Source organism: Canis lupus, chromosome 3, assembly GCF_011100685.1.
Source record: "Canis lupus familiaris isolate Mischka breed German Shepherd chromosome 3, alternate assembly UU_Cfam_GSD_1.0, whole genome shotgun sequence".
Taxonomy (NCBI): domain Eukaryota; kingdom Metazoa; phylum Chordata; class Mammalia; order Carnivora; family Canidae; genus Canis; species Canis lupus.
The window spans coordinates 55,282,167-55,296,817 of record NC_049224.1 but is presented as its reverse complement, the minus strand read 5'-3'; the positions used below and the strand labels follow the sequence as shown (position 1 = coordinate 55,296,817).

Here is a 14,651-nt window from a genome sequence, read left to right as displayed (position 1 = left end):
TTAAATGTCTGTGTTGGAACTGGTGGTGGATAAAAATACAGTTGATTTTCCTATATTGACCTTGTATCTAGTGACCTTGCTAAATTCACTAATTCTAATAATTTATTTGTAGATCACTGTACATAGTACACATGTACAATCATGCCATCTGCAAACAATAATAATTGTACTTCCTTTCTAATCTTTAGACATTTTATTTCTTTTTCTTGCCTTATTATATGGTCTAGGACCTCTGGCATATTGGTGAATAGAAGTACTGATAGTGAACATCTTTGTTTCATTCCAGTCTTACACAGAAACAGAAAGCTCTAAGTATTTCCTCACAGAGTATGTTTGCTGTGAATATTTTGTAGATACCTTTTATTAGATTAAGGATGCTTCCTTCTATTACTAGTCTGATGAGGGTTTTATCATTAACTTTATCAATTACTTCTCTTATTTTCAGATAGTGATACAGTATTTTCCCCTTTATTTTCTTTTTTAAAATATGTAATTGATTTTATTAAGGAATGCATGAATTGGGCAGCATCCCATCTAGCAAGTAGAGAGATGCTCTTTGTTTTGTTTTCCTAATATGGTGAACAACACTGATTTTCCAAATTAAACCTATTTTGGATTCCTTATATAAGCCAGACTTAGTTGTCTTGCTTTATCCTATGTAACCAAATCCAATTTGCTGAATTTATAAAAATATTTTTATGACTACTACATGAGAGAAATTAGCCTATAATTTTTCCTTTCTTGTAATGAAATTGTGAGATTTTGATTACCAAGTTTATGCTGGTCTCATACAAAAGTTAATGTTTCTTTTTTTAGCGTTCAAGAGTTTAAGATTGGTGTTGTTTTTTCCTGAAATGTTTAGGAAAATTAACCAGCGAGGTTATCTGAATCTGAAGTTTTCTTTGTTGAGGATTTTGTTCGTTTGTGGTTGTTTTTTAAAGATTGATTGATTTGAGAGAGAGCACTATTAACACTTACGTTCTGTTAGATTAACATCAAATGGATTTAGAAATCTTTAAAATTAAATACATACTAAAATTTTTCTGCCTCATTGTTACTTTACATTTTCTGGATTTGAATTCACATGATTATGTGGAGTATTACCAAATGTTGTATTGAAATCAAGGTGCTTTTCCTAGGTTATATTTTTATTTCTGCAGGTCCCGCTCAGTCTGGAATTTTGTCCGATCGTGAGGTGGTAAATCTCTTTCTTCATTTTACTGTCAACCCTAAACCACGAGTTGAATATATCGATCGGCCCCGATGCTGCCTGCGGGGGAAAGAGTGCTGCATCAACAGGTTCCAGCAGGTGGAGAGCCGCTGGGGTTACAGTGGCACAAGCGACCGCATCAGGTAGCTTCTTCACCACAAGTGCGGGCTCCCTTCTCTGTATGTTGCAGAAGATCTTTGACCACATTTTAGTTTCAACTTTGTTTAATACATCTCTGAGTTACTACAACAGTCAAGAGTCAGGGAGGTACAGCTATCTCCTCACTGGACCATGAGTGAGAGGACCTCTCAGGAAACAAGTGAAGGTAGAAGGGCTGGGGGGGTGGTTTCCTACGGCCTGGGTTCTGTTTGGACTGCCACCGCTGGCCAGTGGGCTCTGCACCTTGAATCAAACACTTGCTATTATAGCGTTTAACTTGAGCTTTTTCTTTGCATGGGATACTGCACAGGGGATATAGCTCCATGTATGCTACGAAAGCTGAAATGGCTAAAAAAAAAATCCAAGAATTTTGAAAGATGCATGGATATAATCCTGTTGAGCAATTTATCTTTGCTCTACTGTGTTTTCTTTAGGTTAAATGTAAAAATAAAATAAGTACCAGTTTTCATAAAATAGACCTTTTGGATTTTTACTTACTTAATGGCACTTTAGCATCAAACTAGGAACTTAATAAAACAAATTTGTTAAAAAAAACAATTCTGAGGGGGAGGACTTATAAATGACTGGGTGAAAATGGAAATAAATGCATTTGTGGACTATTTGATAATCAGTCACAATGAGAATGTTTTATATGTAAACTTATGAGATGAGGCCAAAGTATCACACAAAAGAACAGTAATAATCTAGTTTTAATAGAGTAGAAATAAATGATTTAAGCATTGAACTCAAATAGCTGGAAAATGAATAGCGAAAGAACAATAGAAATGAGAAGAAAAATTAGATAAATGTAGGAATTAATGAATTTAAAACAGTAGAATTAAACGCATAAGCTGTTTCCTTAAAATAATCAACAAAATAAATAAACCTCAAAGATAGTAAAGGAAAAAAACATACATTTAGAAATAATAATTGGAATAAATCATTCACTAAGGCAATTTTTTTTTAATTCTGAGCTTACCCTGTGCTAATAAATTGAACATCTTGATGGAATGGATCATTTTATAGGCAAATATAAATTATCAAAATTGACTGAAGAAGAAAGCCTGAATAGACCAATGGAAGGAATTAAAAGTTATCAAAGAACTGTCCCTTCACAAGGTGGTTTTTACAGGTGAGTTTTATCAAAACTTCAAGGAACAAGTCATTTCCTTGAGCATTAAAAGAAGAAAATACTTTTGGTTAATTATTGAAAGAAGCATAACCCTTATACAGCAGTCTGATGAGACCAAAACTTTTCTAGGTCTGTCTCTTTGATCCAGAAGAACTTCGACATAAGATATCAGTGTCTTGAATCTAGCAGTACCTCAGAAAAATAGTACTATGTGAGCAAACTGGGTTTATTTGAAGATTGAAAAAAAATGACTTAGTTTTAGGAAATGTATTAATATCTATTCATCACAGTAGCAGATCAAAGAAGAAAAGGAATTTGATTGGTTCAATAGTTGTCAGGAAGACTTGATAAAAATTTCACTTTCATTCCAGATATAACTGTTAATAGATGGGGTCTAGAAAAATTCTTTCACGTGATAGACTATCAAAACCTCAAATAATGAGGCTGGCCAACCTTGCTGTGTTTCAGGAGTATTCTTATGATTCTGGGTGATGTGATTTGTTTATGTTTGTCATAAAAGATAAGGAAATTCGAGCCTTGAATACTGGAAAGGAAGATGTCTTTCATTATTTTTGCAGATAACATTATCTACATTAGTACCAGTTTTCTCTTTTTTATAATAAAATATTTTGTATTCCCTCTTTACCTGATGAAATTCATAGATCATATACTTCACACATTATTTTTAATCAACATGATGACCTAGTTGTAATGTAATGAAGCAGTGTTACTGAGATAAAATACATACTTCAAATGTAGGCACTTGGGCAGGACCACACTAGAAGATAGTCTGTGTACACACCAGCATGCTGAGACAGCCATCGTGGCAGGGGACAGGTGTATCATATTAATGTGTCAAAAACCAGGAGCATTGGTGCTGCCAATCGTGTCATTTTTTTAAAGGTTTCAAATAAAACAAAGTACAGTCATATTTATTATTTTCCAGATTTGCGACTCACCTATTCACTAAAATTTATTTGTACTCTCAAAATCGATACTTGCAGGGCTTTCTTAAGTCATAGGAAAGATTATAGTTGCCTGGGAAGTATTTTCCGACTTGAGATCACAAGAAGATACTCTCTGCCTTATTTCAGCTTTCCTGTAGAAATGGGGACAGTTGAGGGCCATGCAATATAGGGCAGGACACTGGCCCTGGGGTCATTTGGGCAATGTGAATCCTAACTCTCCACCATTGGTGGGGGGCCTCAGGCAAAGTCACTTAACACTTCTGAACCTTTGTTTTCTCTTTTGTAAAATAAAGATAATGGAATTTACTAGGATAGAGTTGTTTTTAGGATTTAAGATTATAATCTCTGTGAGGTTGTGCGTGTGTGTGTGTGTGTGTGTGTGTGTGTGTGTGTGTGTGAGAGAGAGAGAGAGAGAGAGAGAGATTGAGAGAGAGAGATAATACACACATGTTCCCCCCCTAGGAGCAGTGGTTTAGTATTTGTGGCAACTTTATAGAATATAATTGCTACAAATAACAAGAATTCACTATAAAATACTTTCTATTTATATGGTAATCACCTCTTGTAAAGGTCAGTGAATATTAAAATTGCCTTAAAAAATCTTTGGTTTATGCTGAAACAGTGTGTGATGTTTGAGATTTGAAGAACCCCCTGCTCTGCAGAGAACAGAGTTGGATCTAATCCCCTGATTTCTTTCTGTGCAGAGACATAAGATACATCCTCTGTAGAAGTAATCTTGCTTTATAACAACAACAAAAATCTTTGGTTTGTACATAAAGTAGAATTAGGTTGAACTCTTGTAGTTTTTCACCTATGTGAATTCTGATAGGATATTTGAAAGTTGCTTTGGATCCTTTGTTTTGGGAGACTGTCATAATCATTGCAGTAAATCTGGTGCCCCTGGCTCCCTGCCAGTAGTGCCCCTAAACCTTTGTGAAAACAGAGCATGGTCTTCTTTTTTTTTTTTTTTTAATTTTTTATTTATTTATGATAGTCACAGAGAGAGAGAGGCGCAGAGACACAGGCAGAGGGAGAAACAGGCTCCATGCACCGGGAGCCCGACGTGGGATTCGATCCCGGGTCTCCAGGATCACGCTCTGGGCCAAAGGCAGGCGCCAAACCGCTGCGCCACCCAAGGATCCCGAGCATGGTCTTCTTGAGGATAGAATTCCTTTTGAGAACAATGGATTCATCTGGATAACCTCAGGATTAATAAAAATCTGTTAGAACCAATAAAAGAGAATAGTGGCCACTTGTGAAATGTATATGCAAAGACCAGTTATGTTCCCATGTGTCATCAGAATTCAGTTATAGGAACACCTGGGTGACTCAGTGGTTGAGTGTCTGCCTTTGGCTCAGGGCATGATCCCAGTCCCGGGATCAAGTTCCAATCAGGCTCCTTTGGGGAGCCTCCTTCTCCCTCTGCCTGTGTCTCTGCCTCTCTCTGTGTGTCTCTCATGAACAAATGGATGAAATCTTAAAAAAAGAATTTAGTTACAGAGATGGATGATGGCGAGGGTTGAAAGTCCTCAATTCCACTGAACTGCACACTTAATAATGATTAAGTTGGTTGTACATTTTGTTGTATATTTTGCCACAATAAAAAGATAAAATTTTAAAATGTTTAGATTTTCAGTTATAATATTAAATAAAAAAGATCCCATTTATTGTTGTGACAATGTAAAGGAGCAGGAATAAATCCAGTAAGAAACACAGACTTAGGGCATCCCAGGTGGCTCAGTGGTTTAGCACCGCCTTCAGCACAGTGCGTGATCTTGGAGATCCAGGATCGAGTCCCGTGTCGGGCTTCTTACATGGAGCCTGCTTCTCCCTCTGCCTCTGCCTCTGCCTCTCTCTGTGTCTTATCATGAATAAATAAATAAAATCTTAAAAAAAAAAAGAAAGAAAGAAAAGAAACACAGACTCATACCTTTATGAAGAACTAGAGAACTTTGGAATCAATCTTTCCAGGCTAACTGGGTATGTTATGCAGTTCCTTTCCAAAGTCACTTGTGTTTGGTACGGAGGAGCGGCTTGGGAAAATTATTCTAAAATTAATCTGGAAGACTAAATGTTTCTCTTTTTAGAAGAGCAGTATGGGGGCGCCTGGGTGGCTCAGTCAGTTGAGCATCTGCCTTCACATTCAGGTCATGACCTGATCCCCAGGTCCTGGGATTGAGCCCTGAGTCGGGGCTCCCTGCTCAGCGGGGAGCCTGGTTCTTTCTCCCCTGTGTATATTCTCTCTCTCTCTCTGTGTCAAATAAATAAAATCTTTAAAAAAAAAAAAAAGTATGGATTGAATGTGAAAAGTATTATAAAGTTAAAATAAGTGTTGCATGGAACATGCTACAGAGTTCAGAAACCAGTCTAACATAAATGAGCATTTAAAATATAAGGGAAGGAATTTAGAAGGCGAAAAAAGGATTAACTGCTGGGAAAATAAGGTTAGATCCTTTTTTATCCCATCTACCAATATTTGTATAAAGTTAAATTTTAACATTAAAAAAATGAAATCATGAGAATGCTAGAGGAGGTGAATGTTACGATGTGGGTGAGATAGGTCTCTTTAAATTTTGCAGAGATCATAATTTGACTGTAGATAATCCAAAATTTTTATTTGCAAAGCCACCATAAAGTTGATAAATAAATGACAAACAGGATGCTTTCTGTAGTGAATATTTAATGACAAAGCACAGCTGTATAACATGGCCTTTCAAATCCACATGAAAAAGACATCAGCAGAGAAAAATGGGAAAAGAACATGAGTATTTCTTATTAAAGAGAAAATCCAGTAGACAGTAAGCATATGAGCAAATGTTTTAACTCCCTGGTAATCAAAGAAACGTAAATAGAATTTGTCAGTCATCAGTTTCTTGGTGGCACAAAGAAATGAAAATACTCAGGATTACTGAGTGTGACATAGAGTCGATCTTTGTTTCCTGTGGGATGGAAAGTGTGCTAGTCTTTGCGGAAAGCAATTTGATAATGTTTATCTAAAGCCTTAAGAACATGCCTTTCATTTTTCTCAGCAATTGTACTTCTAGGAATTTATTCTAAGGACATAATTGAGGCCCTACAAGATTGTTCATATGGCAATATTGTATAACAAAAACTGCAAATAACCTAGATTATCCAACAACGAGGAATTAAATACAGTAATTGTTTACCTTTTAAAATTAAAAGGAAGTTGCAAATATATATATACATTTTTTGAGATGATTTTTAAAATAACATGGTCATAGAAAATAACTCTTCTTTTCCCATTGTTAAAAAGAAGAACTAAAAGTCTGAAAAGAGAATGCACCAAAAGATAAATGGGGGCTATCTTTGGATTTAGAAATGCTTTAAAATTACTTTGTTTGCTTAGCTGCATTTTCTAAATTTTTTTTTACAGAGAATATATTAACTTTTTAAAATAAACTGTAAATGATATATTTTAAAAATTTTAAGGTGGTCCTTGGACTGTACTGAGAGGTTGACATAGTATTAAGAGCATTGGCTTTTTGATCCAAGCAGTCCTGTACTTGTGTCCCAGACTTTTTGATATAGGCAAGTTTATTTCTCTTAAACCTCAGTTTCTTTTTTTTTTTTTTAAAACCTCGGTTTCTTGAACTATAACTGAAGATAATAAACACAATACTGTTACTTAGTTTATAGAGCTGTTATGATGATTAAAGGAAATAATTCACTTAAAAACCCAAAGCCCAGCACCCGGGACAGGAAGTAACTGGTGTGGTAGTGAGAACAATGATCACTCAAGTTGCTACAGAAGACGATTAGAGTCCCTGCTTTACGTTCACAGATCATCTCTGATCAGTCTCCCAGGGCTGTTTGTACTTACTGTCAGTTTTATACATTCATAAAATGGAGTGAGGTGGGTCTGTTTCTTGACTTGCCCATTGTTTTTGTGCGAAACCTCATCCTGATCCACCTGCATAAATTAGGTCCTGGCCACAGCACTGCACCACCAGTGTTCTGTGTGGCAGCCTGCTTTCTTCCCTGCTCCAATCACTGCCCGTAATTACTGATGGAGTCCTTTGCTCACTTGCCTGTTACTAGTGTCCTCCATTAGGCTATGGGTGCAGTGTGGGCAGACTGGCCTGTTGACCATTATTTCCCTGGTGCCAGGCCCACTACCTGAACCTGACAGGCTCTGAGTTAGGTATGCCTCAAGCTGTTAAGTTGTAGTTTGGGCTGTTGGGCTTTGGGCCTAATGATGGACACGTTTGTGTTCATGAAGATATGCAAACATATTTAGACTAATATACCATTAAAATTACCAATATAACAAAAATGGGTATTTAGGTTAAATTTTCTTTGACTCTCAAGAATTATAGTAGAGAAAAATTCTATTTAAAAGTGTTAGCATTAAGTTAAATTTACTAGAGTTTTGGTAAACAGAGGACACCTCCAAGGATGTCACATTTATGACAGTTCTCCTTTTTATGGGCAAAATTAGATATTCCAGGTAACACTTAAAAAAGTTTTATAAGCCTTCAGACTATGAATACTTACTGAATTATGTGTATTATTTTGTATTTGGCTTCATTCTCTCAGGTTCACAGTTAATAGAAGAATCTCTATAGTCGGATTTGGTTTATATGGATCTATTCATGGTCCCACGGATTATCAAGTGAATATACAGGTACACTTTCTTCCTCACTATATATCATCTCGAAATATAACCAATGTGATATTACAATAAGATCTCATTTTAACAAAATCCAGGTTTCAGTAGAATTATCAAAGCCATCAGAAAGCCAGAACATTTTTGTTTTATAGCCGATCAAAGAGGAGTTTTAAGGGAATTGGGGTCCTTCACAGAAGCATTAGCATATAAAGAGCTCTCCTTTCTCCAGGAATACTTCTGCCGGGCATTCCTGTTGTGCATTGGCTGTCTTAAAACATCCACCTGCTGTTTTTCACAGCACTTGGAACTTTAGCCCTTGAAACTGTCTAATTTCTCAAAACTAAACACCTTCTGATTTCTGGTTGTTGGACTCTGCCCTGCCTCATTCTTGAGATGTGTTCCACCTCAGTTAGGTACCTCTCATTCCCTTCCAGTAAACCAGTGTTCTTCCACTATCGTGATTACACACCCAATTAGTAAAATCGTATTTGAAACACATCTATGAAGTGGACTTGTATTTACAAACTATGCACATGCAATGCAATACTGAATTTTGATAATTTTGCATAAGAAAACAATAGAAATGAGAAGAGGAAGTAAACAGTGTTTGAAAACTTTTATTAAAATAACTGCCTGGGATCCCTGGGTGGCGCAGCGGTTTGGCACCTGCCTTTGGCCCAGGGCGCGGTCCTGGAGACCCGGGATCGAATCCCACGTCGGGCTCCCGGTGCATGGAGCCTGCTTCTCCCTCTGCCTGTGTCTCTGCCCCTCTCTCTGTGTGTATGACTATCATAAATAAATAAAAATTAAAAAAAAATAACTGCCTTCCCTAAAATGTTATTAATACATTAGTTTTAATAGTGAAAACCTTGGTGACCTTTGTGTTCAGAATGCATCATTAGTTTTCCAAATATGGAACGATTCAGAGGTCTGATTGGATGATAGCTGAAAAAGATTCCTCACCACCTCACAAAGACACCTTGCTACGAATGTAAGAACCACATTATTGGCTTTGCTCGTGACATGCTCATAGTCTAATCCTGTTTGCTACAGTTATAGCGGAACTCGGTTGGGGTACCTGGGAGGTGCAGTCAGACCCCCAACTCTTGGTTTTGGCTCGGGTCGTGACATGGAGTCCATCCCATGTTGGGCTCAGTGCAGAGTCTGCTTGAGAGTCTTCCTCTCTGCCCTTGCCGCTCAGGCTCTCAAATAAATCTTAAAAAAAATTCAGCTGATGGGTGCCTATCTGGCTCTGTCAGAAGAGTATGCAACTCTCGATCTCGAGGTTGTGACTTTGAGCCCCTCCTTGGGCATAGAGATTATTTGAATAAATATTTTTTGAATAAGAAATCAGCTGATAAATTTACATCACTGATGTAAATTTGTTACTCTTACAAACCAGTTAATGACATTTTAAATATTTTTAACAAATTGAGGTTCAAAACCCACTGAAATTATTTATTTGAAAGATTACAATGGTTAGAAAATTTTATTTTTCTTGTGTTAAGTACAGTAAAGCCATAGCAAACCTCTGAGGGGTATAAAGGCTTTTCATGAGCACTCCCCATTTCACTTTATAAGTAGTGTTAAGATCCTATCCCAGGAGGATCCGTGAACCCACTTAAGCAGGCTGTATAATCTGCAGACCCAAGAGAGGGCATCAGGGATATAGGTATATTGAAATGGTAGAATAATAAAAACTGAGTAAAATGAGTAGAAATAGGACTTGTGTTTATTTTCTTCCCCCAGTGGCTAGCGTCACGCCCCCTCCAGATCCACCACCAGGCAGATCCTCCTCGGTTTGAGTCTCAGCTCCACCACCTCGAGCTGCGATCGTGGGCAAATAATGTAGTGTGTCTCAGCCTCAGTTTCCTTGTCTGCTGTGGCAGCCGTGGTGCCCACCGTATAGCTTTGTGATGGGATGCACTTGAAGTGTTTGCAACATGATCTGCCACTGGTGTTGCTGGAGTTTCTAATAGGTGCTCAATTGGGCAGCAAAATTGGAGTTTCTAATGGGATTCCTACAGCCGCCTTAGGAGGAAGGCAAAGCAGGGTTTCCACCAAATGAAACAACTGGGGCTCAGGGAAGTGTGGCAGTTTGCTGTGGATTATACTGCCACAGCCAGAACCTGGGGCTTACTACTTTACCCCAGGACACCAGCATGCTGGGTCTTTAAGTTTTTTATGGATCTGTGATCTATGTATAGAAAAGTGCACGTATTTCTAAGCAGTACGTGTGTTTCACTTTTCACAAACTGAACACACTTGTGCAGCCAGCAGCCAGATCAAGGAACAAGATGTTTGAGCGCCCTGGGAGTCTCCCTGTGATCTCTTCTGGTCACTATCCCTGCAGAGATGACCACTGTCCTCACCTCACACAGCATCTACTGGTTTGGTCTTTTTTACCATTCCTGTTTTTATCTGATGTATGCAAAAAAGGCAGGTCTGTGAGCCTCCGCCTCTGCACCTGCTGCCCCCTCAAATGGACCTTTGTAACCCGGGGTGGGCTCTAACTGGAGCTTTTAAAGCTCTCCTCTGTGCGGCCTAACCCCTTCCTGACAAGATAAAATTCTCCTCCACTGAACTGCTTGACCTTATGCATAGCCCTTACTACAAATGCTGTACTGAGTTGTCACTGTACATAGGTCTAGTGGCTGGAAGTTCCTTGAGGGTGAGTCCTTCAGTGCCTGGCACAGATGATGGAACAAAATTGAAAACACAAGGTTTTCACATTTTTGATATATGCATACTTGAATACTGCATTTCAGGTCATTTTAATTCAGTAAATAACATTTAGACATAGGAAATGGCTCTGCAAATTTTCTAGCGGCAAGACTAGCAAGGCGCAAAGGCCCATTTTCCACAGTATCTAAAATCCAAGCGTTCTAAAACCAGTTCCCCGAACTGTGTGTCTTCCGCCGAGCTCATGAGCTAGCATCCTCCCCACCCCTGACTGCCTGTTAGAGCTGTCTCTGGGGGTGAGAAGAATTACACGGCAGAGACACAGCCGCTGTTTTAAGGGCTCTGTATTTTCTGAAACTTTAGTTACATCAACTGAAGTGTATCTTCTCTTTGAAACATTTCAGATCATCGAATATGAAAAAAAACAGACCCTGGGACAAAACGATACTGGATTCAGTTGCGATGGAACTGCTAACACATTCAGGGTGATGTTCAAAGAACCTATAGAGATCCTGCCCAACGTGTGCTACACAGCATGCGCAACACTCAAAGTAAGGGTCTTCCAGGATGTTCCAGGGGGTGAACTGGTGGGTTTCTTCTTGCATGTCACAGCAATTTTCCACAGAAGCTGAGAGTCACTGACAGTAAAACCTTTAGGATGAGGAGAAAGACGGAAGCTGGGAGCTAAGACATAGCCCTTTGAGCAGGAGATTAATGTTTGACAGGAGATAATTATTAAAACCATTTCACAGGATGCCTGGGTGGCTCAGCAGTTAACCGTCTGCCTTTGGCTCAGGGTGTGATCCTGGAATCCCAGGATCAAATCCCACATCAGGCTCCCTGCATGGAGCCTGCTTCTCCCTCTGCCTGCGTCTCTGCCTCTCTCTGTGTCTCTCATGAATAGGTAAATAAAATCTTTAAAAAAATAAAACCATTTCACTCTTGTCTAAAAGCTGACCTCTACAGTCAGTATTTTTAATCATTAACTGGCTTTAATGATTTTAAATGATTTAAAATTTAATGATTTAATGATTTTCTGCTACTTTAAAGTAGCAGAAACTTTATTTTCCATTAAATGGCTTAACATAAAATTTCATATAAGAACTATAATGAAATATAATAGATCATTAATCTAATTAAAACACATTAAATTGCTTATTAAGTGAAAATGACTAATGAACCTTTTGTTCTCATTTAGGGTCCAGATTCCCACTATGGCACAAAAGGATTGAAGAAAGTCGTGCATGAGACACCTGCTGCTAGCAAGACTGTTTTTTTCTTTTTCAGCTCCCCTGGCAATAATAATGGCACTTCAATAGAAGATGGACAAATACCAGAAATAATATTTTATACATAATTTAGCATTCTCATACATCTTGGCTAAATAGTACCATACTGTCTAATCTCAAAGGCATAAAAAACTGGCCACAAAAAAATAGTTTGAGCGTCATGAATATTTATAATTGTAAGATAAGAAACATTTTAGTTTCTTAGAGGAGATGAAGAATGTTGATTTAAATCTCTGCATGGTTTAAAAGCAGAATTTCCATTTTCTTATAACCTTAAGGGAAAAGAGAACTGGATTCTCTTTTTAAAGAGAACTTAAAAAAAAAAACCATGCGGTTCTTTCAGCTTTATCTTGTATAATTTTGTAGATAGCTGACTCACGGTCTTTCAACAGTTTATAGAAAGATCCTTGTTTCAGACAGCTGGTAGTGTTGTTGCCTTAACTGTTGTGAAGATCAGAGGAGTTGGACTTACCGGCTTATGTATTCTGAAGGTTACATGAGCTGAGATGGGTCAGTGTTCCTGCAGAATTCTCATTAATTCCCATAACTAATTTCAGAAAATTAAGAAAATTGACTTTATATTTGGAGTTTTGAAGTAATCAGTTGTTAGCATTTGGAATATTGCTAAAGTTGGCCTAATAAAATGCCCAAGAAAATTTTCCATGTATTTACAAAAAAGGATATTTTATAATAGTATATAGTCATGTGTTACATAGTACGGTTTTAAAATATAAATGGAGTTTGTATAGATTCACAATAATATGGCATAAACAGAGAATATAAAGGTATAGTCTAGACTGGATTCTGTATCACTAAAGTGCAGCACTGTACTTGTATATCTGTATGGGGGATGCTCCTGAGAATGCCCAAGATTGAGATGGCGCTGGTGGTGGTGGCCAGGCGATAATATTACAGAACAAGAAACAATAAAATACTGACCTTTCTAACAGCTACTTTGAAATTTTAAAGATATCCAACAGAATCACTCCTGCTGAAAGTATACTTTCTGTCACCTACACAGTTCTACCTGAGGGAAGATGAGTTTCATATTTATGGCCTCTCGTGTCACAGGTGCAGCTGTATTAGGAGGGGATAGGAAGTATGCCTGGTAGAATAACATTTACGTACTTTTTTATAAAGCAGAATTTTTATATAAATACTTTTTTCCCTTGAAAGTGATTATCTTGTAAAAAAATAAAACTTATGTGTAATGAAGTTGTATCAAATAGTTTGGTGAGATTGTTAAAAATCACAGTTCTTTTAAGTAACAATGTAAAAAGAATTGAGGTTTTCTAAATAATAGTAATTAGGACAAAAAAATTCTCATCCAAAATCGTACTTCCTTTTATATTTTCAAGAAGGTAGTGAGGTGTGTTGGTGGCAGAGGTCTCAGAATAGCTGAAGAAGGGGCATTTTTCTCTGGTAACATCGTCTTAGGGCTCTAAACCTCAGTTAACTGGAACATCTATGGGGTGTGTGGCTCTGGTTAACTAAAGATTAACCAGCAAACACTCTGTAGTAACTTATGGGAAGTACTCGTACCTTACAAAGTATGGTGTGCCCTGGGTCAGTTCATGTGTTTTTGACATTCGAAGCCTTTTGGATGCTTCTCATGTGTGTTGTACTGAAGGATGATTGTAACTGAAGGTAGCTGTAGAGGGTGTAAGGACTGGAACTGTTGACTGATGTGGACATCCCCTGGAATTTGAAAAAAAATAAATACCTATTATCCTTTTATTTTATTATTATTATTTTTTGTCATTGTCTTTTCTTCTGAAAGCTGAGTGTAAGACACCGTTTTGGAATAAGGGTTCTAGTTAAGTGAGGTTTAATTTTACATTTAGGAAGTACTGCCACACAAATGATGCCTGGCTGCTGCCTTAGGGCCATAGAGCAGGAACCTCTGCTGCTTGATCTCTTTTGGGGCCTCAGGTTTTCCCCCTTGTGCTGCCCTCAGGAGGGCGAAGGGAGACTACTCCGGTCTTGACTCTGCGACCAGTGTTCCTAACAGCCTGAGTGTCGCCGCGTGAGGCGCCGACGCGGCCGGGATGAGGTACGTGGTTAGGAGGCCCACCTCCCAGGCAGATTCCGTGGTCGAGAAGGTGCGTCGGGGGGAGCAGGGCTGAGCCCCGGGCTCGCTCCCCGGCTGCACTCCCGAAGGTCCCGGAGATGATGGCTCTGGCCCCCGCCCTCATGCCCCACGTCGGCGGCGGGCGCCCACCTCCGGCCCCACCGGCCGCGCCGCAACACACGGGGCTGCCCGCCTCCAGCTTCGTCTCCTGCCGTTCCGCACGTCAGAATGGCACTTCCTGTCCTGGACAGCGGGCGGCCCTCGGCGCCGGCACCGGGCGGGGGCTCCTGGCCCTGGGCTAGCCGCGCCGCTCACTGCGACCCTTTACTCGCGAGAGCAGAGAAGACCAGCGGTAGCACGGCCTTCCTCCCGGCTGGGTGCGGCGAGGGGTGCGGTAGGGGTAGGGCCGTCCTGCCCGGACGGATCCCGGCCCAGCTCTCCAGCCTTCCGGGACGAGCCGCCACGCTCCCGCCGGCCGCGGGGTCGCCCTCGAGCCGGAGCGGGGGCGCG

At 39.2% G+C, this 14,651-nt stretch overlaps 1 protein-coding gene and 1 long non-coding RNA gene across 3 annotated transcripts in view; one reads left to right on the top strand and one right to left on the bottom strand.

Moving 5' to 3' along the window:
• BTBD1 (BTB domain containing 1) overlaps window positions 1-13,818 on the top strand; it is a 43,391-nt gene extending 29,573 nt beyond the window's left edge. Inside the window, exons 5-8 of the mRNA XM_038532960.1 lie at window positions 1,161-1,353; window positions 8,027-8,114; window positions 11,186-11,332; window positions 11,980-13,818. Of these exons, the coding sequence (XP_038388888.1) occupies window positions 1,161-1,353; window positions 8,027-8,114; window positions 11,186-11,332; window positions 11,980-12,138 (587 nt within the window). The 3' untranslated portion in view covers window positions 12,139-13,818. The remainder of the gene's footprint in view (window positions 1-1,160; window positions 1,354-8,026; window positions 8,115-11,185; window positions 11,333-11,979) is intronic.
• LOC119871215 lies at window positions 8,907-14,626 on the bottom strand. Of its 2 annotated transcripts, none has more exons than XR_005357097.1 (3): window positions 14,292-14,626; window positions 13,613-13,768; window positions 8,907-11,432 (listed from the first exon to the last, which is right to left on the bottom strand). It is a non-coding gene; the product is annotated as an uncharacterized LOC119871215 (long non-coding RNA). The 2 variants fall into 2 exon arrangements; XR_005357096.1 differs by lacking the exon at window positions 14,292-14,626 and adding an exon at window positions 14,145-14,285 and having other exon boundaries at window positions 8,908-11,432.
• Between the last annotated feature and the right edge of the window lie 25 nt (window positions 14,627-14,651).